The following is a 27,174-nucleotide window of genomic DNA, read 5'->3' as shown; positions in this document are numbered from 1 at the left end:
AAGTCTAGTCACATACAGTGAATGTAGACTTTAGTGAAAACCTGGACAATCGCTCTAATTCTCTTACCATCTGTTAGTGAATCTTAGTATTGAGGTGGGTGCGAGTACATTAATATGTAAGTATTGACCTTGGTTCTGAGGGTGAATCTTAGTACTGCTGAATTTAGTTGGTAGTATAATATGGGTATTGGCACACAACCAGAGTAAAGAGTAACTTTATTGTGATAGTGACTAGATTTGCACTATCTTGGTCTGACATCCACTTTAGTACTCTGTGGCAACCAAGCCAGGACAAAACAAACTTCGTTAACCAGCACTCAAATGCCAAAATCCTTGTTGCTTCTTAGGCCGGTTTCACATTTTCAGTTGTGTCTAACGCATACATCCACATGCGTCTTGATTTCCTATCTTTTACATTGAGGAAGCAGGTTCGTGCGTTAGCCTGCGTTTGCTTACGCATGCATCTTTTCGCGGCTGGGCGCTGCTAACTCACCATGTTGCAATTTTTGAGGCTGCAAATTTCCGTCAAATATGTGCAGGCATACGGATAAGTGCGTTAATTGAACTGATTTAGACGCGCCCATTGAGACACGCCCTCCTTGAAATATTGAACGCATGCGCATAAAAGGCGCAAACGCATGCAAAAACGCATGCAAACGAAGTGGGTTTTTTTTGCCGTCATGCATAAGCTGATGCCGATAGAAAAAAACGCTGTGTAAGCATGCATTGGGATACGTTTTGCATGCGGTTGTGGACAAGACACTGCGGACACAACCGCAAATGTGAAACAGGCCTTACTATTACAAAGCCAGACAGACCAGTATGCTGAAAGTCTTTTTAGTAATCTCTAGTTTCCATTTTTATGTATTATAGGTCAGTGGAAATATCTCATTGGTAAAGTGGCATAAAGAGATGCTCATATTTCATTAAAGAAGATTGTTCGCAACCTGCTTCTACATTAAAGGGAACCTGTCACCCCTAAAATCGAGGGTGAGCTAAGCCCACCGGCATCGGGCTCATCTACAGCATTCTGTAATGCTGTAGATAAGCCCCCGATGTATCCTAAAAGATGAGAAAAAGACGTTAGATTATACTCACCCAGGGGCGGTCCCGCTGTTGGTCCGGGCCCGGCGCCTCCCATCTTCATCAGATGACGTCCTCTTCTGGTCTTCACGCTGCGGCTCCAGCGTAGGCATGCTTTGCCCTGTTGAGGGCAGAGGAAAGTACTGCAGTGCGCAGGCGCCGCGAAAGGTCAGAGAGGCCCAGCACCTGCGTACTGCAATACTTTGCTCTGCCCTCAACCGGGCAGACAAAGTACGGCTGCGCGGGAGACGCAGCATGAAGCCAAGAAGAGGACGTCATCTGATGAAGATGGGAGGCGCTGGACCCGGACCAACAGCGAGACCGCCCCTGGGTGAGTATAATCTAACGTCTTTTTCTCATCTTTTAGGATACATCGGGGGCTTATCTACAGCATTCCAGAATGCTGTAGATAAGCTCCTGATTCCGGTGGTCTTACCTCACCCGCAATTTTAGGGGTGACAGGTTCCCTTTAATTTATTCTGACTTTCCTTTTAAAGAAGTTGTAGCGAGGTTGAATTTTTATCCCCTATCCACAGAATAGGGAATAAGTTTCCCAATTGCTGGGTCTCTGTCCAATCCCAAAAACCAAGGCTCTGAATAGCTTTGTGTAAATGAAGAAGTGGTCGATCATGCATACTGCAGCTCCGATCTTTTTTAATGGGGGCGGCAAACGCTGCCATTTGCCATTTCCGGTGGTCAGTAAGGGTCCCAGCACTTGGCGATCAGAAAGTTATCCTATGGATAGGGGAACCCTCTAAATTTCTTTAATGCTTATATGAGCCCTTAATAGATTTTTTTAACATTAACTGTTATTCTTTTCTATTAGTGGAAAAAGATGGAAACAGTCAGACAAAACAGACACACTTTAATAACCTATACAGCATGGTACATTACTGCGAAAATGTGCTAGAGTGTCGTCGGATGCAACTTCTCGTTTATTTTGGAGAAACTACGTTTAATCCGAAATTTTGTAAGGAAAATCCAAGAGTTGCATGTGACAACTGCTGCAGAACAACGGTGAGCACTTCTGTCACCTCCTGATGTGATTTCTAACATCTGGCCAAAATAATTTAGTGCAACACTCGCCCTTTTCGCAAATACTTACTTAAAGAGATTCTCTTGTCTTATACAAATGGGGTTTAATCTTGAAAATTTGTGAAACTAATTCTGATATTAACAATACTAATAGACTGCGTTCCTTGGATCGGAAAGGATTACATAAAGATATTGTAAGGCACCCAAAACATCAACAAGAACAGTTCCATAGTTCTTAGACAAGTTTCAAAGTCTGGGTCTCACAGTACCATGTACAGATTGCAATTTCCTCTCCTGACCCAACTCTGCAGTCTCATAGGCTAAGATGGGGTAAGACCAGATGTTGGCTTTAATGTGAGATTAGACATATGGAGGAAAATCAGTACAGACTCCTTTAAGTAATATGATTGACTGCTAACTCCTTTAAATATGCATATATGTGGAATTTAAGCAGCTGCCAGACAAAAATCGAACTCCTTGCCGCACAGACCTGTAACTTCTCACATCGCCAAGAATAAATTACCAGACTGCAAAAATGGAGGCTACATCAAAAAATATAGCACAGGGCTTAGGCTATGTGCACGCGTTGCGGATTAGCCTTAGGAATTTCTGGTGCGGATTCTGCATGCCTTGGCAGAAAACGCAGCTGCAGATTTGTCGCGTTTTTTGTGCGGATCCGCAGCGGTTTTGCTGCAGATTTTTTGCGGATTTTCAGCGTTTCTTACCTCTGCGGATTTCTATAATGGAATGGGTACAAAAATGCTGCAGATACGCAAAAAAGAAGTGACATGCTACTTATTTTAATCTGCAGCGTTTCTGCACCATCTGCACAGCGGTTTTTTTTTTCATTGATTTACATTGTACTGTAAATCAATTGCGGATCTGCAGTGTTTCTGCACCGCAAAAAAACACTTCAGATCCGCAGGAAATCCGTAACGTGTGCACATACCCTTACAGAGACACTAGACACCATGTGTCACACAGTAAATCATGGGGTAATTTACCTAACTAGATATAGTGATAGTTATAAGAAATGTAACTGTGAAATACATTTTTGGGTTCCTGCATTTCAGGAATACAAGTCCAGAGATGTCACAGAGGAGGTGAAGACCATTGCGAGATTTGTCCAGGAGCACTGCACATCTCAAGGTAGAGGGAAGGGTGCCAAGAATCGGTTGACACTCAACATGATGGTGGATATATATTTAGGTAAGTATCCTGCAAATGACTGACGAACTATTGGTGTGTGAATCAGGGTAAGGTATAGGTCACACATATCCTTTATTTTATCAGGGAGTAAAACAGCAAAGATCCAGACAGGCATATTTGGAAAAGGAGCAGCATATTCACGCCACAATGCAGAGCGATTATTCCGGAAACTGATTCTGGAAAGGATTCTGGACGAGGAGCTATATATTACAGCCAATGACCAGGCTGTAGCGTACATGAAACTAGGAGAGCACTCTCAGGCTGTGCTGAATGGGTTCTTAAAGGTATTTACCTCCTGTATTCTTACTTTGCAGAATTAAGGCATTTGCACATAACTCGTATACCGGACCGCCGAGGGGATGTACACACGGTTTTTGGACATGTGTTATTCTAAGCAGTTCCGCTTTAAAATCTCTGTGTGAATCATTATTTATGCCATTAATCATCTGACTATCAACATTCAGGAACATGGTTAACCCCTTCAAGCCACAGCCCTTTTGCGTTTTTGTTTTTCGCTCCCCTCCTTCCCAGAGCCATAACTTTTTATTTTTCCATCAACGTGGCCATGTGAGGGCTTATTTTTTGCGGGACGAGATGTACTTTTGAACGTCATCATTGGTTTTACCATGTCGTGTACTAGAAAATGGGAAAAAAATTCCAAGTGCAGTGAAATTGCAAAAAAAGTGCAATCCCATGCGTGTTTTTTGTTTGGATTTTTTGCTGGGTTCACTAAATGCTAAAACTGACCTACCATTATGATTTTCCAGGTCATTACGAGTTCATATACACCAAACATGTCTAGGTTATTTTTTATCTAAGAGGTGAAAAAAAAATCCAAACTTTGCTAAAAAATAAAAATTGCGCAATTTTCCGATACCCGTAACGTTTACATTTTTCGGGATCTCGGGTCAGATGAGGGCTTATTTTTTGCACGCCGAGCTGACGTTTTTAATGATACCATTTTGGTGCAGAAACGTTCTAGTTGTCATGCCGACGCATCACTGACCCCTGTTCACGTGACGGGGGTCAGTGATGCGTGCATTTACGGCCCGATGACCAGAAGCGCTAGTTAAATGCCGTGCCGCTGTCTGAGTTTGACAGCGGCATTTAGCTGGTTAATAGCGGAGGGTGGATCGCAATTTCACCCATCACTATTGCGGGCACATGTCAGCTGTACAAAACAACTGACATGTCGCGGCTTTGATGTGGGCTCAGCGCCGGAGCCCACATCAAAGGTGGAGACACGACATGCGCAGTACTAGTACAGTGCATGTCGTGAAGGGGTTAAAAAATGTTAAAAGGGAACCCTTCACCTACTTTTTCGTATATAAGCTTTGGCCACCACCATCAGGGGCTTATCTACAGCATTCTGTAATGCTGTAGATAAGCCCCCGATGTTACCTGAAAGATAAGAAAAAATAGGTTAGATTATACTCACCCAGGGGTGGTCCGGTCCGATGGGCGTCGCGGTCCAGGTCCGACGCCTCTCATCTTCATGCGATGGCGTCTTCTTCCTTCCTGCCAAGGCTCCTGCGCAGGCATACTTTATCTGCCCTGTTGAGGGCAGCACAAAGTGCGCAGGCGCTGGGCTTCTCGGACTTTTCCCGGCGCCTGCGCACTGCAGTACTTTGCTCTGCCTTCAACAGGGCAGACAAAGTACGCCTGCGCCAGAGCCACAGCAGGAAGGAAAGAAGAGGATGTCATCGTATGAACGATATGAAGATTGGAGGCGCCGGAGCCGCAACGCCGACCGGACCGCACCCCAGGTGAGTATAATCTAACTTGTTTTTCTTATCTTTTAGGATACATCGGGGGCTTATCTACAGCATTACAGAATGCTGTAGATACGCCCCTGATGGCGGTGGCCGAAGCTTATATACGAAAAAGTAGGTGACAGATTCCCTTTAAAAGCAAAAAAGTGCATATAAAGATGCAAGCAATGGCTGACCAATTATGGTGGATTATTTACCATTTTGCAGAAGAAAAGTTTTGTTCTATGTCATATATACAGTATTTTTCACTATGCACCAGAACCCAGTTTGGCATGTGGGCTAATGCGAATCATCACTTATAATTGATGTCCGCTGATATGTAAAAGAAAACTAATGGAACTGTAGCTATTGCTCTGATTTGTGAATAATAAGCTGAACTCCTGTGAGTGGCACTCAGAAATCTGACATCTGGTCCTCGTGACTTTCTACCTCTCACAGGTTCAGTTCCAAGATACCGAAAATGCTAGCAGCCTCCGGAAACAGAAGGCATCTGTTACGGCTGCTACATCCCAGAGGGAGCAAATGGTTAAGAAATGCCAGGCTGAGGTGACTGAGCTCTGTAAACGCCTGGGGAAAATCTTTGGTGTACACTACTTCAATATCTTCAATACAGCCACCATACGTAAGATCGCAGGTAAGTCGTGGTATAGGCACCGGTATGTAACACTCATCCAGCCACCTGGGAACAATATTCATGAATCAGAAACTTTACAATTTATACGTTTCACAATTATATATTAATTTGCAGTCTCAGTTCATGCAAAACACAATTATTTAACTGGAATAATTTAGGAAAATGCTCTTGCGTCCGGTTAGCACTTGTATAGAGTAGTTATGGTGTCCATTGATATAACAGAAAATTCGGTGGTGAAAGATTCCTTAGAAGAGACCTTCCCCTTATGAAAGGATTTTTATTTTTGTGCCCTTTATCGATAAAAAGGACTTTTCTAATATATGTTTTGAAATATGTGCCCTCCTTCCCAAGAGCTCAGTGTGACTGGGTGTTGTTGCAAGAAATGGACTACCATTCATTGCTCATTATCGCCACTTCAAAGTTGTCACAAATTGTCGCAGTTTGGACTCCATTTCTGTCCCTGGCAGGTCTATGATGTTGTCCCTGACATCCTTATAAAGCTCTTTGGTCTTGCCCATGTTGTAGAGGTCAGAGTCTGTCTGACTGAGTCTGTGGACAGGAGTCTTTTATAAAGGTGATTATGTAAGACAGCCGTCTTTAATGCAGGTAACGAGTTGATTAGGAACGTCTAACTGGTCTGTAGGAGTCAGAACTCTTAATGGTTGGTAGGGGATCAAATACTTATTTCTCACTGCAAAATGCAAATAAATTTATATAATTTATACAATGTGATTTTCTGGATTTTATTTTTGATATTTTATCTCTACATTAAAATTAACCTACCATTAAAATTATAGACTGTTCATGTTTTTGTCAGGGGGCAAACTTACAAAATTAGCAAGGGATCAAATACGGTACTTATTTCCCCACTGTATATAGTGAACCAGTCAGGAATTCTGGATATTTTACTATCCATTAATAGCCAAGACAGGGTTAACACTTATATGGTTTTCTGATTACATGACTGACACATACGGCATTCGAGGAACCCCATGGGGTCTGCAGGACTCCATCAAGGTGTCGGTCATTTTACCTGAAAAAATATTGATGTATCCTGCGCTATGTTTTTTTTCTTTACTTTTGAAAGGAGCCACCGACACTGATGTGAACATAACCAATAGGGGTCATGGCAATATCTACAGTAGAAGTGCAGCAATTAATCTGAGGGTTTGCCTGATTTGTGTATTTCAGAATCCCTGTCTCCAGAACCTGAAGTTTTATTACAAATTGATGGAGTCACAGAAGATAAGCTTGAGAAATATGGTGCAGAGCTAATAGATGTTCTTCAGAAGTACTCTGAATGGACACTTCCAGGTTTGGTTTGGTGCCGCATATTGATTTGTACCAGATACTTGTATTGTGTGACTTTATTTTTGTGATTTTTGTTTTTTAATGTTTTTTTCTTTCCATAATTTGATTCCCTCGCAGCTGAGGAAATTTCCCAAAAGTCCAGTGGGTCAGCTACTCACACTGCAAGGATTTATGACAGTGAAGGTGAGGAGGAGGGTAGAAATACAACTTCCTCTTATTTTAACTCCTCTCGGAAAAATAGCACAAAGAGAAAAAATGGGTCATATAATCGTAAAGCTAAGAAACAGAAGACGTGGGGAGATGGACAGCAATCTCGATCCAAAAGGTAACGTGTGCTTAGTTCTATAACCAAACAAGAGGACAGTATATAGCATGGTGGGTTCAGTATCCAGTATACAAAGAAAAAACAAAGGAGTGAGCCACCCAACAAAACACATAAACTACTATAACTCTTTATTAGTACAATAATTAAAAACAAATACCGTATATACTTGAGTATAAGCCGACCCGAGTATAAGCCGACCCCCCTAATTTTGCCACAAAAAACTGGGAAAACTTATTGACTCGAGTATAAGCCTAGGGTGGAAATGCAGCATTTACCGGTGAATTTCAAAAATAAAAATAGATCATTATTTCCCCATAGCTGTGCCATATAGTGCTCTGCACCGTTCATTATTTCCACATAGCTGTGCCATATAGTGCTCTGCACCGTTCATATTTCCCCATAGCTGTGCCATATAGTGCGCTGCACCGTTCATATTTCCCCATAGCTGTGCCCCATATACTGCTCTGCACCGTTCATATTTCCCCATAGCTGTGCCATATAGTGCTCTGCACCGTTCATATTTCCCCACAGCTGTGCCATATAGTGCTCTGCACCGTTCATATTTCCCCATAGCTGTGCCCCATATAGTGCACTGCACCGTTCATTACTGCCCCATAGCTGTGCCCCATGTAGTGCTCTGCACCGTTCATTATTGCCCCATAGCTGTGCCATATAGTGCTCTGCACCGTTCATATTTCCCCATAGCTGTGCCCCATGTAGTGCTCTGCACCGTTCATTATTGCCCCATAGCTGTGCCATATAGTGCTCTGCACCGTTCATATTTCCCCATAGCTGTGCCATATAGTGCTCTGCACCGTTCATATTTCCCCATAGCTGTGCCATATAGTGCTCTGCACCGTTCATATTTCCCCATAGCTGTGCCATATAGTGCTCTGCACCGTTCATATTTCCCCATAGCTGTGCCATATAGTGCTCTGCACCGTTCATATTTCCCCATAGCTGTGCCCCATATACTGCTCTGCACCGTTCATATTTCCCCATAGCTGTGCCATATAGTGCTCTGCACCGTTCATATTTCCCCATAGCTGTGCCATATAGTGCTCTGCACCGTTCATATTTCCCCATAGCTGCCATATAGTGCTCTGCACCGTTCATATTTCCCCATAGCTGTGCCATATAGTGCTCTGCACCGTTCATATTTCCCCATAGCTGTGCCATATAGTGCTCTGCACCGTTCATATTTCCCCATAGCTGTGCCCCATATAGTGCACTGCACCGTTCATTACTGCCCCATAGCTGTGCCCCATGTAGTGCTCTGCACCGTTCATTATTGCCCCATAGCTGTGCCATATAGTGCTCTGCACCGTTCATATTTCCCCATAGCTGTGCCCCATATAGTGCTCTGCACCGTTCATTATTGCCCCATAGCTGTGCCATATAGTGCTCTGCACCGTTCATATTTCCCCATAGCTGTGCCATATAGTGCTCTGCACCGTTCATATTTCCCCATAGCTGTGCCATATAGTGCTCTGCACCGTTCATATTTCCCCATAGCTGTGCCATATAGTGCTCTGCACCGTTCATATTTCCCCATAGCTGTGCCCCATATAGTGCACTGCACCGTTCATTACTGCCGCATAGCTGTGCCCCATGTAGTGCTCTGCACCGTTCATTATTGCCCCATAGCTGTGCCATATAGTGCTCTGCACCGTTCATATTTCCCCATAGCTGTGCCATATAGTGCTCTGCACCGTTCATATTTCCCCATAGCTGTGCCATATAGTGCTCTGCACCGTTCATATTTCCCCATAGCTGCCATATAGTGCTCTGCACCGTTCATATTTCCCCATAGCTGTGCCATATAGTGCTCTGCACCGTTCATATTTTTATTATTATTATTTTTATTATTATTATTATACATTTTTATAGCGCCATTTATTCCATGGCGCTTTACATGTGAATACGGGGCAAATATAGACAATTACATTAAACATGAGCAGATAACAAGGCACACGAGTACATAAGGAGGGAGGACCCTGCCCGCGAGGGCTCACAGTCTGCAGGGGTTGGGTGAGGATACACTAGGAGAGGGAAGAGCTGGCTGTGCGGCTGTTCAGTAGGTTGAGGATCACTGCAGGCTGTAGGCTTGTCGGAAGAGATGAGTCTTCAGGTTCTTTTTGAAGGTTTCTATGGTAGGTGCAAATCTGATGTGTTGGGGTAGAGAGTTCCAGAGTATGGGGGAAGCACGGGAGAAGTCTTGGATGCGGTTATGGGAAGAAGAGATGAGAGGGGAGTAGAGAAGGAGGTCTAGGGAGGATCGGAGGTCGCGTGTAGGTAGGTACCGGGAGACCATGTCACAGATGTATGGAGGAGACAGGTTGTGGATGGCTTTGTATGTCAGTGTGAGGGTTTTGAACTGGAGTCTCTGGGCGATAGGAAGCCAGTGAAGGGCTTGACACAGGGGAGAGGCTGGGGAATAGCGGGGAGACAGGTGGATTAGTCGGGCAGCAGAGTGTAGGATGGATTGGAGTGGTGCCAGAGTGCTAGAGGGGAGTCCAGAGAGTAGGAGGTTGCAGTAGTCGAGGCGGGAGATGATAAGGGCATGCACTAGCGTTTTTGCAGTGTTGCGGTCAAGGAAAGCACGGATCCGGGAAATATTTTTGAGTTTGAGACGACAGGAGGAGGCAAGGGCTTGGATATGTGGCTTGAAAGAGAGGGCAGAGTCGAGGATCACCCCGAGGCACCGGGCGTGTGGGACTGGGGATAGTGAGCAGCCATTGACATTGATGGATAGATGTGGTGGAGGGGTAGAGTGAGATGGGAGAAAGATGATGAATTCTGTTTTGTCCATGTTCAGTTGTAGAAAGCGAGCAGAAAAGAAGGCTGAAATGGCAGACAGACAGTGCGGGATTTTGGTAAGCAAGGAGGAGAGGTCAGGTCCGGAGAGGTAGATCTGCGTGTCGTCGGCGTAGAGATGGTACTGCATACCGTGGGATTCTATGAGCTGTCCCAGGCCGAAAGTGTAGATGGAGAAGAGTAGGGGTCCTAGAACAGAGCCTTGAGGAACACCGACTGACAAGGGGCGAAGTGAGGAGGTGGTGTGGGGGAGGGAGACACTGAATGTTCGGTCTGTCAGATATGACGAGATCCAGGAAAGGGCCAAGTCTGTGATGCCAAGGGATGAGAGGATTTGTAGCAAAAGGGAGTGGTCAACAGTGTCAAAGGCAGAAGACAAGTCCAGCAGAAGGAGGACAGAGTAGTGTCGCTTGCTCCTGGCAGTTAGTAGGTCATTGGTGACTTTAGTTAGGGCAGTTTCAGTTGAGTGATGGGAACGGAAGCCTGATTGTAACCGATCAAAGAGGGAGCAGGAGCAGAAGTGGGAGGACAGTTCAAGATGGACGTGTTGCTCCAGCAATTTGGAGGCATAAGGGAGAAGAGATATTGGGCGATAGCTAGACACAGAGGATGGGTCGAGGGAGGGCTTTTTGAGGATGGGTGTGATCTTGGCATGCTTGAAGGATGAGGGAAAGACACCTGTTGTGAGTGAGAGGTTGAAGAGGTGCGTTAGGGTTGGGATGAAGACCGTGGAAAGGTTAGGGATGAGGTGGGATGGGAGCGGGTCAAGCGTGCAGGTGGTGAGGTGTGATCTTGACAGGAGGGTGGAGAGCTGATCTTCTGTCATGGTGGAGAAGCTGGTTTTGGAGGAGCAGGGTTGAGCAGCTAAGAGGGGCAGTGGGCGCTGTGGGCCAAAGCTTTCTCTGATCGCATTGATCTTCTGTTTAAAGAAAGAGGCGAAGTCATCAGCAGAAATGAGGGGGGAGGGAGGAGGTGCGGGGGGACGGAGTAGAGAATTGAAAGTGTTGAAAAGCTGTTTAGGGTTGTGAGACAGGGAGGATATGAGGGATGAGAAGTAAGTTTGTTTTGCGGCAGTGAGCGCAGACTTGAAGCTGGCGAGGGACTGCTTGTATGCAGTGAAGTGGTCGGCAGAGTGGGATCGCTTCCATCTCCGCTCAGCAATCCTGGAAGCCCGTCTCAATTCTTTGGTCAGGCTGGTCAGCCAGGGCTGCCTGTTAATTGTACGAGTTTAACTATGCATGAGTGGGGCGGCCGAATCGAGTGTTGTTGTTATTGTGGTGTTATAAAAAGTGGCAGCAGCATCTGTGTCATGAAGGGAAGCTATGTCTGTGAGAGGGAGAAGGGACTCAGAGAGTGATTGTAAGTTGAGATGTTTGAGATTTCTGCGAGGGTGAGTGAGTTTGTGGAGTGAGGGTTGCACACTAGGAGAGGAGAGGGACGAGAATGTCAGTAGGTTGTGGTCAGACAGGGGGAGGGGTGTGTTAGTGAGATTAGTAAGGGAGCAGAGGCGGGTGAAGAGGAGGTCCAGCGTGTGGCCATCTTTGTGAGTGGCCTCAGAGGACCATTGAGTGAGGCCAAAGGAGGCAGTCAGTGATAAAAGTTTAGAGGTAGCTGAGGTGAAAGTGTCAATGGGGACATTGAAATCACCCATGATGATAGTGGGGATGTCAACAGAGAGGAAATGAAGTAGCCAGGTGGTGAAGTGGTCGAGAAAGGTGGAGATGGCTAGTTCTGGGGGGCGGTAGATGACAGCCAGCTGGAGGTTGGAGGGGGAATAGATGCGGACAGAGTGCACCTCAAACGAGGGAAGAGTAGCGGAGCGTGGTAGCGGGATTGGAGTGAAGGAGCAGGTGTCGGACAGGAGCAAGCCAACTCCTCCACCGCGTTTGTTGCTGGGGCGAGGGGTGTGAGAGAGGTGGAATCCGCCATAGGAGAGCGCAGCTGGAGAGGCCGAGTCAGAGGGGGTGAGCCAGGTTTCTGTGAGGCCGAGGAAGGAGAGTTTGTTGGTGATGAAGAGGTCATGGATAAATGTCAGTTTGTTGCAGATGGAGCGAGCGTTCCATAGTGCTCCAAGTAGGGGGAGCTGGGGAGTGGGGGCTGGATGAATGGGTATGAGGTTGTCGTGGTTGGGAAAACATGCGGAGGATCGTGGCAGGGGGTTAGAAACGAGTGTGGGGATGAATTGAGGAGGGCCGGGATTTGGGGATATGTCGCCAGCAATGAGGAGTAACAGACAGATCATTAGAAGGTGGGAGCAGGATAGGACATGATGCGGCCGTGTGTGTCTGGAGAAAAAGGATTGTATGTGGAGGAACAGTTCTGAGGAGAAGGTGAGATGGCTGGGGAGTATGGAGGAAGAAATGACTAGTTCGTTACTAGGAGGAGGGATTGCAGGAGATTGTAAGAAGGAAAGTAGTATGGGGGTGAAAGAGAAAAGAAACCAAAACATTGTAGTGGTTAGTAGTCTGTTACCTTCCAGTCAATTCCAGTCCAATTCAGTCTAATTCAGAATCATAATTAAAAAGATGTAATATAAAAGATGGAAGTTAAAAGATGATTTGCAGCAGACTGAGTCTATAGCAGACTCCTGCATGTGAATATATCCCCAGTTAAGGGCAATCAGGTGTGAATGAGGGGGTGGCTGGGTATGGGAGACCAGATGTAGAGAGTTAAGCAAAGGTCATAAAGTGAGGGAGGGGTAAGACTGACCACTCAGAGATGCCAGGATCACACAATGGGATACATGAAAACAGGTCATGGAAACAAGCTCATAGGTGAGAAAGCATACTAAAAGGATTATATGTGCTGCACCAAGACACTCAGATCCAGGGGAAGCATAGAAAAGCCAGTGCAGTATACAGAGACATTCAGAAGCCAGGGAGAGCTGGGTAAAGTCAGTGCATACCTGTGGGAAGAGGAGAACAGCTCGATTAGATGGTGCAGATGATGATAATATTGTAGTAGTGATGAGTAGCCAAATGCATTCTAGAATTCAGTCTAATTCAGAATCATAATTAAAAAGATGTAATTTAAAAGATGGAAGTTAAAAGATGATTTGCAGCAGACTGAGTCTATAGCAGACTCCTGCATGTGAATATATCCCCAGTTAAGGGCAATCAGGTGTGAATGAGGGGGTGGCTGGGTATGGGAGACCAGATGTAGAGAGTTAAGCAAAGGTCATAAAGTGAGGGAGGGGTAAGACTGACCACTCAGAGATGCCAGGATCACACAATGGGATACATGAAAACAGGTCATGGAAACAAGCTCATAGGTGAGAAAGCATACTAAAAGGATTATATGTGCTGCACCAAGACACTCAGATCCAGGGGAAGCATAGAAAAGCCAGTGCAGTATACAGAGACATTCAGAAGCCAGGGAGAGCTGGGTAAAGTCAGTGCATACCATGGAAAATCAATGCAGTATACAGAGACATTCAGAAGCCAGGGAGAGCTGGGTAAAGTCAGTGCATACCTGTGGGAAGAGGAGAACAGCTCGATTAGATGGTGCAGATGATGATAATATTGTAGTAGTGATGAGTAGCCAAATGCATTCTAGAATTCAGTCTAATTCAGAATCATAATTAAAAAGATGTAATTTAAAAGATGGAAGTTAAAAGATGATTTGCAGCAGACTGAGTCTATAGCAGACTCCTGCATGTGAATATATCCCCAGTTAAGGGCAATCAGGTGTGAATGAGGGGGTGGCTGGGTATGGGAGACCAGATGTAGAGAGTTAAGCAAAGGTCATAAAGTGAGGGAGGGGTAAGACTGACCACTCAGAGATGCCAGGATCACACAATGGGATACATGAAAACAGGTCATGGAAACAAGCTCGTAGGTGAGAAAGCATACTAAAAGGATTATATGTGCTGCACCAAGACACTCAGATCCAGGGGAAGCATAGAAAAGCCAGTGCAGTATACAGAGACATTCAGAAGCCAGGGAGAGCTGGGTAAAGTCAGTGCATACCATGGAAAATCAATGCAGTATACAGAGACATTCAGAAGCCAGGGAGAGCTGGGTAAAGTCAGTGCATACCTGTGGGAAGAGGAGAACAGCTCGATTAGATGGTGCAGATGATGATAATATTGTAGTAGTGATGAGTAGCCAAATGCATTCTAGAATTCAGTCTAATTCAGAATCATAATTAAAAAGATGTAATTTAAAAGATGGAAGTTAAAAGATGATTTGCAGCAGACTGAGTCTATAGCAGACTCCTGCATGTGAATATATCCCCAGTTAAGGGCAATCAGGTGTGAATGAGGGGGTGGCTGGGTATGGGAGACCAGATGTAGAGAGTTAAGCAAAGGTCATAAAGTGAGGGAGGGGTAAGACTGACCACTCAGAGATGCCAGGATCACACAATGGGATACATGAAAACAGGTCATGGAAACAAGCTCATAGGTGAGAAAGCATACTAAAAGGATTATATGTGCTGCACCAAGACACTCAGATCCAGGGGAAGCATAGAAAAGCCAGTGCAGTATACAGAGACATTCAGAAGCCAGGGAGAGCTGGGTAAAGTCAGTGCATACCATGGAAAATCAATGCAGTATACAGAGACATTCAGAAGCCAGGGAGAGCTGGGTAAAGTCAGTGCATACCTGTGGGAAGAGGAGAACAGCTCGATTAGATGGTGCAGATGATGATAATATTGTAGTAGTGATGAGTAGCCAAATGCATTCTAGAATTCAGTCTAATTCAGAATCATAATTAAAAAGATGTAATTTAAAAGATGGAAGTTAAAAGATGATTTGCAGCAGACTGAGTCTATAGCAGACTCCTGCATGTGAATATATCCCCAGTTAAGGGCAATCAGGTGTGAATGAGGGGGTGGCTGGGTATGGGAGACCAGATGTAGAGAGTTAAGCAAAGGTCATAAAGTGAGGGAGGGGTAAGACTGACCACTCAGAGATGCCAGGATCACACAATGGGATACATGAAAACAGGTCATGGAAACAAGCTCATAGGTGAGAAAGCATACTAAAAGGATTATATGTGCTGCACCAAGACACTCAGATCCAGGGGAAGCATAGAAAAGCCAGTGCAGTATACAGAGACATTCAGAAGCCAGGGAGAGCTGGGTAAAGTCAGTGCATACCATGGAAAATCAATGCAGTATACAGAGACATTCAGAAGCCAGGGAGAGCTGGATAAAGTCAGTGCATACCATGGAAAATCAATGCAGTATACAGAGACATTCAGAAGCCAGGGAGAGCTGGGTAAAGTCAGTGCATACCATGGAAAATCAATGCAGTATACAGAGACATTCAGAAGCCAGGGAGAGCTGGGTAAAGTCAGTGCATACCATGGAAAATCAATGCAGTATACAGAGACATTCAGAAGCCAGGGAGAGCTGGGTAAAGTCAGTGCATACCTGTGGGAAGAGGAGAACAGCTCGATTAGATGGTGCAGATGATGATAATATTGTAGTAGTGATGAGTAGCCAAATGCATTCTAGAATTCAGTCTAATTCAGAATCATAATTAAAAAGATGTAATTTAAAAGATGGAAGTTAAAAGATGATTTGCAGCAGACTGAGTCTATAGCAGACTCCTGCATGTGAATATATCCCCAGTTAAGGGCAATCAGGTGTGAATGAGGGGGTGGCTGGGTATGGGAGACCAGATGTAGAGAGTTAAGCAAAGGTCATAAAGTGAGGGAGGGGTAAGACTGACCACTCAGAGATGCCAGGATCACACAATGGGATACATGAAAACAGGTCATGGAAACAAGCTCATAGGTGAGAAAGCATACTAAAAGGATTATATGTGCTGCACCAAGACACTCAGATCCAGGGGAAGCATAGAAAAGCCAGTGCAGTATACAGAGACATTCAGAAGCCAGGGAGAGCTGGGTAAAGTCAGTGCATACCATGGAAAATCAATGCAGTATACAGAGACATTCAGAAGCCAGGGAGAGCTGGATAAAGTCAGTGCATACCATGGAAAATCAATGCAGTATACAGAGACATTCAGAAGCCAGGGAGAGCTGGGTAAAGTCAGTGCATACCATGGAAAATCAATGCGGTATACAGAGACATTCAGAAGCCAGGGAGAGCTGGGTAAAGACAGTGCATACCATGGAAAATCAATGCAGTATACAGAGACATTCAGAAGCCAGGGAGAGCTGGGTAAAGTCAGTGCATACCATGGAAAATCAATGCAGTATACAGAGACATTCAGAAGCCAGGGAGAGCTGGGTAAAGTCAGTGCATACCATGGAAAATCAATGCAGTATACAGAGACATTCAGAAGCCAGGGAGAGCTGGGTAAAGTCAGTGCATACCATGGAAAATCAATGCAGTATACAGAGACATTCAGAAGCCAGGGAGAGCTGGGTAAAGTCAGTGCATACCATGGAAAATCAATGCAGTATACAGAGACATTCAGAAGCCAGGGAGAGCTGGGTAAAGTCAGTGCATACCTGTGGGAAGAGGAGAACAGCTCGATTAGATGGTGCAGATGATGATAATATTGTAGTAGTGATGAGTAGCCAAATGCATTCTAGAATTCAGTCTAATTCAGAATCATAATTAAAAAGATGTAATTTAAAAGATGGAAGTTAAAAGATGATTTGCAGCAGACTGAGTCTATAGCAGACTCCTGCATGTGAATATATCCCCAGTTAAGGGCAATCAGGTGTGAATGAGGGGGTGGCTGGGTATGGGAGACCAGATGTAGAGAGTTAAGCAAAGGTCATAAAGTGAGGGAGGGGTAAGACTGACCACTCAGAGATGCCAGGATCACACAATGGGATACATGAAAACAGGTCATGGAAACAAGCTCATAGGTGAGAAAGCATACTAAAAGGATTATATGTGCTGCACCAAGACACTCAGATCCAGGGGAAGCATAGAAAAGCCAGTGCAGTATACAGAGACATTCAGAAGCCAGGGAGAGCTGGGTAAAGTCAGTGCATACCATGGAAAATCAATGCAGTATACAGAGACATTCAGAAGCCAGGGAGAGCTGGGTAAAGTCAGTGCATACCTGTGGGAAGAGGAGAACAGCTCGATTAGATGGTGCAGATGATGATAATATTGTAGTAGTGATGAGTAGCCAAATGCATTCTAGAATTCAGTCTAATTCAGAATCATAATTAAAAAGATGTAATTTAAAAGATGGAAGTTAAAAGATGATTTGCAGCAGACTGAGTCTATAGCAGACTCCTGCATGTGAATATATCCCCAGTTAAGGGCAATCAGGTGTGAATGAGGGGGTGGCTGGGTATGGGAGACCAGATGTAGAGAGTTAAGCAAAGGTCATAAAGTGAGGGAGGGGTAAGACTGACCACTCAGAGATGCCAGGATCACACAATGGGATACATGAAAACAGGTCATGGAAACAAGCTCATAGGTGAGAAAGCATACTAAAAGGATTATATGTGCTGCACCAAGACACTCAGATCCAGGGGAAGCATAGAAAAGCCAGTGCAGTATACAGAGACATTCAGAAGCCAGGGAGAGCTGGGTAAAGTCAGTGCATACCATGGAAAATCAATGCAGTATACAGAGACATTCAGAAGCCAGGGAGAGCTGGATAAAGTCAGTGCATACCATGGAAAATCAATGCAGTATACAGAGACATTCAGAAGCCAGGGAGAGCTGGGTAAAGTCAGTGCATACCATGGAAAATCAATGCAGTATACAGAGACATTCAGAAGCCAGGGAGAGCTGGGTAAAGTCAGTGCATACCTGTGGGAAGAGGAGAACAGCTCGATTAGATGGTGCAGATGATGATAATATTGTAGTAGTGATGAGTAGCCAAATGCATTCTAGAATTCAGTCTAATTCAGAATCATAATTAAAAAGATGTAATTTAAAAGATGGAAGTTAAAAGATGATTTGCAGCAGACTGAGTCTATAGCAGACTCCTGCATGTGAATATATCCCCAGTTAAGGGCAATCAGGTGTGAATGAGGGGGTGGCTGGGTATGGGAGACCAGATGTAGAGAGTTAAGCAAAGGTCATAAAGTGAGGGAGGGGTAAGACTGACCACTCAGAGATGCCAGGATCACACAATGGGATACATGAAAACAGGTCATGGAAACAAGCTCATAGGTGAGAAAGCATACTAAAAGGATTATATGTGCTGCACCAAGACACTCAGATCCAGGGGAAGCATAGAAAAGCCAGTGCAGTATACAGAGACATTCAGAAGCCAGGGAGAGCTGGGTAAAGTCAGTGCATACCATGGAAAATCAATGCAGTATACAGAGACATTCAGAAGCCAGGGAGAGCTGGATAAAGTCAGTGCATACCATGGAAAATCAATGCAGTATACAGAGACATTCAGAAGCCAGGGAGAGCTGGGTAAAGTCAGTGCATACCATGGAAAATCAATGCAGTATACAGAGACATTCAGAAGCCAGGGAGAGCTGGGTAAAGTCAGTGCATACCTGTGGGAAGAGGAGAACAGCTCGATTAGATGGTGCAGATGATGATAATATTGTAGTAGTGATGAGTAGCCAAATGCATTCTAGAATTCAGTCTAATTCAGAATCATAATTAAAAAGATGTAATTTAAAAGATGGAAGTTAAAAGATGATTTGCAGCAGACTGAGTCTATAGCAGACTCCTGCATGTGAATATATCCCCAGTTAAGGGCAATCAGGTGTGAATGAGGGGGTGGCTGGGTATGGGAGACCAGATGTAGAGAGTTAAGCAAAGGTCATAAAGTGAGGGAGGGGTAAGACTGACCACTCAGAGATGCCAGGATCACACAATGGGATACATGAAAACAGGTCATGGAAACAAGCTCATAGGTGAGAAAGCATACTAAAAGGATTATATGTGCTGCACCAAGACACTCAGATCCAGGGGAAGCATAGAAAAGCCAGTGCAGTATACAGAGACATTCAGAAGCCAGGGAGAGCTGGGTAAAGTCAGTGCATACCATGGAAAATCAATGCAGTATACAGAGACATTCAGAAGCCAGGGAGAGCTGGATAAAGTCAGTGCATACCATGGAAAATCAATGCAGTATACAGAGACATTCAGAAGCCAGGGAGAGCTGGGTAAAGTCAGTGCATACCATGGAAAATCAATGCAGTATACAGAGACATTCAGAAGCCAGGGAGAGCTGGGTAAAGTCAGTGCATACCATGGAAAATCAATGCAGTATACAGAGACATTCAGAAGCCAGGGAGAGCTGGGTAAAGTCAGTGCATACCATGGAAAATCAATGCAGTATACAGAGACATTCAGAAGCCAGGGAGAGCTGGGTAAAGTCAGTGCATACCATGGAAAATCAATGCAGTATACAGAGACATTCAGAAGCCAGGGAGAGCTGGGTAAAGTCAGTGCATACCATGGAAAATCAATGCAGTATACAGAGACATTCAGAAGCCAGGGAGAGCTGGGTAAAGTCAGTGCATACCATGGAAAATCAATGCAGTATACAGAGACATTCAGAAGCCAGGGAGAGCTGGGTAAAGTCAGTGCATACCATGGAAAATCAATGCAGTATACAGAGACATTCAGAAGCCAGGGAGAGCTGGGTAAAGTCAGTGCATACCATGGAAAATCAATGCAGTATACAGAGACATTCAGAAGCCAGGGAGAGCTGGGTAAAGTCAGTGCATACCTGTGGGAAGAGGAGAACAGCTCGATTAGATGGTGCAGATGATGATAATATTGTAGTAGTGATGAGTAGCCAAATGCATTCTAGAATTCAGTCTAATTCAGAATCATAATTAAAAAGATGTAATTTAAAAGATGGAAGTTAAAAGATGATTTGCAGCAGACTGAGTCTATAGCAGACTCCTGCATGTGAATATATCCCCAGTTAAGGGCAATCAGGTGTGAATGAGGGGGTGGCTGGGTATGGGAGACCAGATGTAGAGAGTTAAGCAAAGGTCATAAAGTGAGGGAGGGGTAAGACTGACCACTCAGAGATGCCAGGATCACACAATGGGATACATGAAAACAGGTCATGGAAACAAGCTCATAGGTGAGAAAGCATACTAAAAGGATTATATGTGCTGCACCAAGACACTCAGATCCAGGGGAAGCATAGAAAAGCCAGTGCAGTATACAGAGACATTCAGAAGCCAGGGAGAGCTGGGTAAAGTCAGTGCATACCATGGAAAATCAATGCAGTATACAGAGACATTCAGAAGCCAGGGAGAGCTGGATAAAGTCAGTGCATACCATGGAAAATCAATGCAGTATACAGAGACATTCAGAAGCCAGGGAGAGCTGGGTAAAGTCAGTGCATACCATGGAAAATCAATGCAGTATACAGAGACATTCAGAAGCCAGGGAGAGCTGGGTAAAGTCAGTGCATACCATGGAAAATCAATGCAGTATACAGAGACATTCAGAAGCCAGGGAGAGCTGGGTAAAGTCAGTGCATACCATGGAAAATCAATGCAGTATACAGAGACATTCAGAAGCCAGGGAGAGCTGGGTAAAGTCAGTGCATACCATGGAAAATCAATGCAGTATACAGAGACATTCAGAAGCCAGGGAGAGCTGGGTAAAGTCAGTGCATACCTGTGGGAAGAGGAGAACAGCTCGATTAGATGGTGCAGATGATGATAATATTGTAGTAGTGATGAGTAGCCAAATGCATTCTAGAATTCAGTCTAATTCAGAATCATAATTAAAAAGATGTAATTTAAAAGCTGGAAGTTAAAAGATGATTTGCAGCAGACTGAGTCTATAGTCTATTTCCCCATAGCTGTGCCATATAGTGCTCTGCACCGTTCATATTTCCCCATAGCTGCCATATAGTGCTCTGCACCGTTCATATTTCCCCATAGCTGTGCCATATAGTGCTCTGCACCGTTCATATTTCCCCATAGCTGTGCCATATAGTGCTCTGCACCGTTCATATTTCCCCATAGCTGTGCCCCATATAGTGCACTGCACCGTTCATTACTGCCCCATAGCTGTGCCCCATGTAGTGCTCTGCACCGTTCATTATTGCCCCATAGCTGTGCCATATAGTGCTCTGCACCGTTCATATTTCCCCATAGCTGTGCCCCATATAGTGCTCTGCACCGTTCATTATTGCCCCATAGCTGTGCCATATAGTGCTCTGCACCGTTCATATTTCCCCATAGCTGTGCCATATAGTGCGCTGCACCGTTCATATTTCCCCATAGCTGTGCCCCATATACTGCTCTGCACCGTTCATATTTCCCCATAGCTGTGCCATATAGTGCTCTGCACCGTTCATATTTCCCCATAGCTGTGCCCCATATACTGCTCTGCACCGTTCATTACTGCCCCATAGCTGTGTCCCATATAGTGCTCTGCACCGTTCATTATTGCCCCATAGCTGTGCCCCATATAGTGCTCTGCACCGTTCATTACTGCCCCATAGCTGTGTCCCATATAGTGCTCTGCACCGTTCATTATTGCCCCATAGGTGTGCCATATAGTGCTCTGCGCCGTTCATATTTCCCCATAGATGCTCCACATAAATCTGTGCCATTGCTGCTGCTGCTGCAATAAAAAAAAAAAAAAAACACATACTCACCTCTCTTGCTTGCAGCTCCTGGCGTCCGGTCCCGACGTCTCTCCGCACTGACTGATTAGGCAGAGGGCGCCGCGCACACTATATGCGTCATCGCGCCCTCTGACCTGCACAGTCAGAGCGGAGCGGCGCCGGGAAGATGGAGCGGCAGCTGGAACGGGGACAGGTGAATATTACATACTTACCTGGTCCCGGAGTCCCGCTCCTTCCCCCGGACAGCTGTCTTCGGTGCCGCAGCCTCTTCCTCTATCAGCGGTCACCGTTACCGCTGATTAGAGAAATGAATAGGCGGCTCCACCCCTATGGGAGGTGGAGCCGCCTATTCATTTCTCCAATGAGTGGTCCCACGTGATCGCTGAACAGTGGAAGAACTGCAGCACCGAAGAACGTGGGACAGGCGGGGAGCGCCAGGATCGCTGGAAGCAGGTAAGTATGCCTCAGCGCCCTCTCCCCCTCACCCGCCGACCCTGCCACCCACCTTGACTCGAGTATAAGCCGAGTGGGGCACTTTCAGCCCAAAAATTTGGGCTGAAAATCTCGGCTTATACTCGAGTATATACGGTAAAACAGGAGAAATTATGTGCAGATAATAAATATGATGTCCTAGTTGCATATGAAACAGTTTTAGTAATAATTATTGGTAACTCAACTGCTTTTCTTTTTTTTGTGTGTGTGCTTAGTTCTGTTTGACTGACTTTTTTTTAATAATGGAGTTGTACTTGTTATTTTTAGGCTATTGCTCACAATGTGTGAATTGTGGTGTTTAATATGTTTTGTTTTTTTCTACCTTTTAGCAGCGGTAGCAATTCTTCATACAGAAGGAATAACGCTGCTTCTACTAAAACAGGCAAAGGAAATAATGTAGATTACAGCAGTGGATCTAGACCAGCAGTTAAGAAGCCTGGCTTCATGGCAGTCCCAATGCCCCAGAGCAGCCGAAGTTTCCTGAAACCTTCCTACAGTTTTCTTTGATATTGACTGTATTTGTGAATATGTTCTTATTCTTTCTAACAAAGCCTTGTAATATTTTTATTAGGTTTACAAAAGTCAATAAATGTTTGAACATTAGACAATATTTTGTGTATTTTCACACAAGTACAAAAAAATGTTATATTCGAGTGTATATGCAATTGTGCTCAAAAGTTTACATACCCCGGCAGAATTTTTGCTTTCTTGGCCTTTTTTCAGAGAATATGAATGACTAGATTGTGGCCCGATTCTAACGCATCGGGTATTCTAGAATATGCATGTCCCCGTAGTATATGGACAATGATGATTCCAGAATTTGCGGCAGACTGTGCCCGTGGCTGATTGGTCGAGGCAACCTTTATGACATCATCGTCGCCATGGCAACCATTATGACATCTACGTCGATACTGTGCCTGTCGCTGATTGGTCGAGGCGAATTCGCGGCAGACTGTGCCCGTCGCTGATTGGTCGAGGCAACCTTTATGACATCATCGTCGCCATGCTGTGCCCGTCGCTGATTGGTCGAGGCCTAGCGGCCTCGACCAATCAGAGACGCGGGATTTCCAGGACAGACGGACAGACGGACAGACAGAAAAACCCTTAGACAATTATATATATAGATAACACCAAAACTTTTTCTACACTGGTTAGTTGGCTGAAGTCATTTATTGTCAAACTACTGTGTCTTCTCTTTTTAAATCATAACGACAACCCAAAACATCCAAATGACCCAGAATAAAAGTTTACATACCCTGGTGATTTTGGCCTGATAACATGCGTAGAAGTTGACACAAATGGATTTGAATGGCTGCTAAAGGTAACATCCTCATCTGTGACCTATTTGCTTGTAATCAGTGTGTGTACATAAAAGCTGTGTGAGTTTCTGGGATTTACACAGACTCTTGCATCTTTCATCCAGCCACTGACGTTTCTGGATTGTGAGTCATGGGGAAAGTAAAAGACTTGTCACGGATCTACGGGAAAAAGTAGTTGAACTGTATAAAACAGGAAAGGAATACAAAAAAGATATCCAAGGAATGGATTAACAAATGGAAATGGTCCGTGACCCATCCTGGCACATAGTGCTGGATATCAGCTGTGATAATCCCCCCGTGAGCGCGGCTGATCACCTATGACGTACTATCCCATCCATGGGAATTACGTCCCAGGTCACATGGACGGGATAGTACGTCCAATGGCAGAAAGGGGTTAAATTTTCATGCCCTTAAATTACAGAGATATATCCTAAAAAATAATAAGTAAAATTTCCCACATGTCTACTTTACATCAGTACAATTTTGGAACCACATTTTTTTTTGTCAGGAAGTTATAAGGGTTAAATGTTGACCAGCGATATCTCATTTTTACAACACCATTTTATTTATTTTTCACATTTGAAAGCACTTTGAGGTTTCTATATGATGGGAAAAAACCAAAAGTGACACCATTCTCTGCACCCCTCAAGGTGCTCAAAACCACGTTCAAGAAGTTTATTAACCCTTCAGATACTTCACACAAAGTTATGGAATGCGAAAAAAATATATATCATTTAACTTTTTTTCACAAAAGAAATACTTCACGTCCATTTTTATTTTTATTTTGACAACGGTAACAGGAAAAAATGGACCCCAAAATTTGTTGGGCAATTTCTCCTGAGTACGCCGATACCCAGTATGAGGGAGAAAACCACTGTTTGGGCGCACGGAAGGAGCTCAGAAGGGAAGGAGCGCCATTTGACTTTTTGAATGCAAAACAACAACAGAGCTCCAGTGTATGTCACCGGTGATAACTGTATTACGTGTACACTGACACTATATACAAAGCTCCTGTTTATAATGGTGCTTATGGTAAAATTAGTATTTTTTTTTTATTAACGATCAGTATTGTAGTATTCGGTCGCTATGTGATTGTAATATGTGGTCTGGTCATGGTGTCCCTTGTAATGTATGTGGTATTATTCAGTCACTATGTGGTGGTAATATGTGGTCCGGCCTTGATGTGTTGGTATTTGTCCCTTGTATGTGGTGGTATTGTTCATTTTAATAAATGTATCTGACTAAAGATGGACGGAATCCTGGATGTTTGGGTCTGGCGGGTTCGGCTGAACAGTTGCAAAAAGTTTGGATACCACAACAGTACCCGGACCCCAGTACCCGAACATCCAGTGTTTGCCACGCTGTCATGTGCATGTGCGCTTCTGATCGGTGGTGAAATCATTGCCGCCGGTCAGAGAGTCGCGGTTCCCGCACTGTCAGAAGACGGCATGAGCACTCAGCTGGTATCGGAGGTATAAAGTTTACCTCCGGTCACTGGTGTCAGCTGATGGGACTACCGATCCCATCATCCGACACCTGCTGTCGCTAATAACAGTGAGAGTAGGAGCAGAGGATGGGAGTATTCATTAACCGATCCTGCGCTGTAAATAAATAATTTAAAAAAAAAAAGCCCGGCGTGGGTCCCCTTGTATTTTTGATAACCAGCCAGGCAAAAGTCACAGCTGGCGGCTGCAACCCTTAGCTGTCAGACTCAACAAGGCTGGTTATCAAGAATCGAGGGGTCACCACGCAGTTTTTTTTTTAAAATAATTTAAAAAAACGGCGTGAGGTCCCCCCCATTTTTGACAGCCAGCCTTGCTAAAGCTCATAGCTGGGGGCTGGTATTCTCAGGCTGGTAAGGGACCATGGATATTGCCCTCCCCCCAGCCTAAAAATAGCAACCCGACTGAACTGCTGCGAGCACAGCCTGAGTGACCGGTGGTGATTTCATCGAGGTTACCGCCCGTCACTGAGGCTCCATTCCCAGCCGGGCTGAACTGCCGTGACCTCGGTGAGATCCCTACTAGCACTGTGAGAAAAACTCACCAAGGTCACAGCAGTTCAGCCCAGCGGGGAACTCTGCCTCAGTGACCGAAGGTAACCTCGATGACATCACCACCAGTCACTAGGGCTGCACTCGCATCAGTTCAGAGGGGTTATTTGGCGTGCACTCAGCCAGTTAGAGGCGAGGTGCTGGTGTAATGGGCCAATGGCCCAATAGCAGTAAAGTAACAAATTTCACCGCACTCTCTTTTGATTAATTATGCAAAGGTTCTGTACATTTATTAGTGTAAACTAGGAGCACAACAGAATATTGCAGTATATGCGATGAACACAACGTTTCGGCTTAACCTAAGCCTTGATCACGTATCGCTGTGGAAAAATATGCAAAGAAAAATACAATAAAATAAACAACATAAGTAAGATAACTAGAATAAAATAACAAAACAAACAATGGGTCGTCCTAGAGATCAAGAGATACATGTCTACCAACAGACATACAGGGACGTCAAAGGAAGTGATGGATCAGGGATCGAGTGTCAGGATAGGGTGCAAAAGGGTCCTGCGTATCCTGCGGGTAGGGATATTATAGTGAGTATACTTCAACATTAACATACGTCGGAGAAAGGAGAAAATCCAGATAAAATGCAGCTGATATACAATATCACAGTGGTAGTATAGACCAAAGGGTTTCAAGCCCATACTCAGAAATAGTAGCATAGGTAGTTATCTTATTCCAATGATGGAATATAGTGCAGACAGGAAAAAATCCCAGCAATAGAGTGTCAGTTCTGTAGAAAACATTAGATGGAAATTAGCTTGGACAAGTTGTAAAGGCCGTGCCCATAGAATCTGAAAAAAATATACCTTGAGCAATATCTTTAGTAAGTAAGCAGAGGCTCCCTTATGGAAATGTGGACCTGTGTAGAGTAAATGGTATGTTGGTGATACCTCTAAGTAATACAGGAAGGAATAGTGCATAAGGGTACATGGGATAGTGTAGATAGCCGTGCCCGTAGGAACTACCTGAGTACCTTAAAGTAATGTGATTGCTGCGTTTTCACTGGTGGATGGTATGGACCTGTATAGAGTAAATAATATCGATGTATCCTTGTAGAATGAGTATACTGCCTGCCAAGGAGGATGTTAGTGGCGTCTGTAGTTTACCTGAGAAAGAGCGGCGCTCCCGCGCTGTGCTCCAATGCCGCGTGTGTCCGGTCTGCCGCTAGGACGGCGTGTGTGAGGTAAATATCCGCCGCACCGGAAGTGAGCGGTGCGGACCGGAAATGACATACCGCTACTGAATAGGGTCCTAAAGCGCATGCGCCGCCTCCGTGACTGACTGTGTGCTGTGTGTGGCTGAGAATACAGCCCCGGTGAAGGCTCCGACAGGGAATGAATGTGTAGTGGACATACCAAGTGTGAATTATCACCTGCAGGATAATATGATCAATGGGATAATACTATCTATCGGTACTAAGAAACTAAAGGGAAAGAAAATGAAAAAATCAGGGAAAATAAGGGGAAAACTATTTACAAGTATTAACACGTTAGAGGGCCCAGGGCAACTCACCCAATATAGTAATAGATCTTGTGTAGTCATGAGTTAGCGGGTCTGAAAAAGAGGGAATATCAAAGTGAGATAAATTCAATTAACAAGGCTCATGCTGACCAGTCAATCTCTCTGTTGAGTCCTTTAGGAGTCAGGGTATCTAGCT

The 27,174-nt window shown here is 44.7% G+C and overlaps 1 protein-coding gene across 2 annotated transcripts in view; it reads left to right on the top strand.

Moving 5' to 3' along the window:
- The window catches only part of BLM (BLM RecQ like helicase), a 103,872-nt gene extending 81,131 nt beyond the window's left edge, over positions 1-22,741 (top strand). The window contains exons 16-22 of one of the 2 annotated variants that reach the window (XM_069766475.1): positions 1,910-2,100; positions 3,192-3,327; positions 3,412-3,611; positions 5,538-5,733; positions 6,925-7,047; positions 7,162-7,369; positions 22,466-22,741. In XM_069766475.1, the coding sequence (XP_069622576.1) occupies positions 1,910-2,100; positions 3,192-3,327; positions 3,412-3,611; positions 5,538-5,733; positions 6,925-7,047; positions 7,162-7,369; positions 22,466-22,643 (1,232 nt within the window). In that variant the 3' untranslated portion in view covers positions 22,644-22,741. The remainder of the gene's footprint in view (positions 1-1,909; positions 2,101-3,191; positions 3,328-3,411; positions 3,612-5,537; positions 5,734-6,924; positions 7,048-7,161; positions 7,370-22,465) is intronic. The other variant, XM_069766476.1, reaches the window with a different exon arrangement.
- Positions 22,742-27,174: the final 4,433 nt, after the last annotated feature.

This window comes from Ranitomeya imitator, chromosome 4 (assembly GCF_032444005.1).
Source record: "Ranitomeya imitator isolate aRanImi1 chromosome 4, aRanImi1.pri, whole genome shotgun sequence".
Taxonomy (NCBI): domain Eukaryota; kingdom Metazoa; phylum Chordata; class Amphibia; order Anura; family Dendrobatidae; genus Ranitomeya; species Ranitomeya imitator.
The sequence above is the reverse complement of the archived record's forward strand: the minus strand, read 5'-3'. Positions and strand labels throughout refer to the sequence as shown.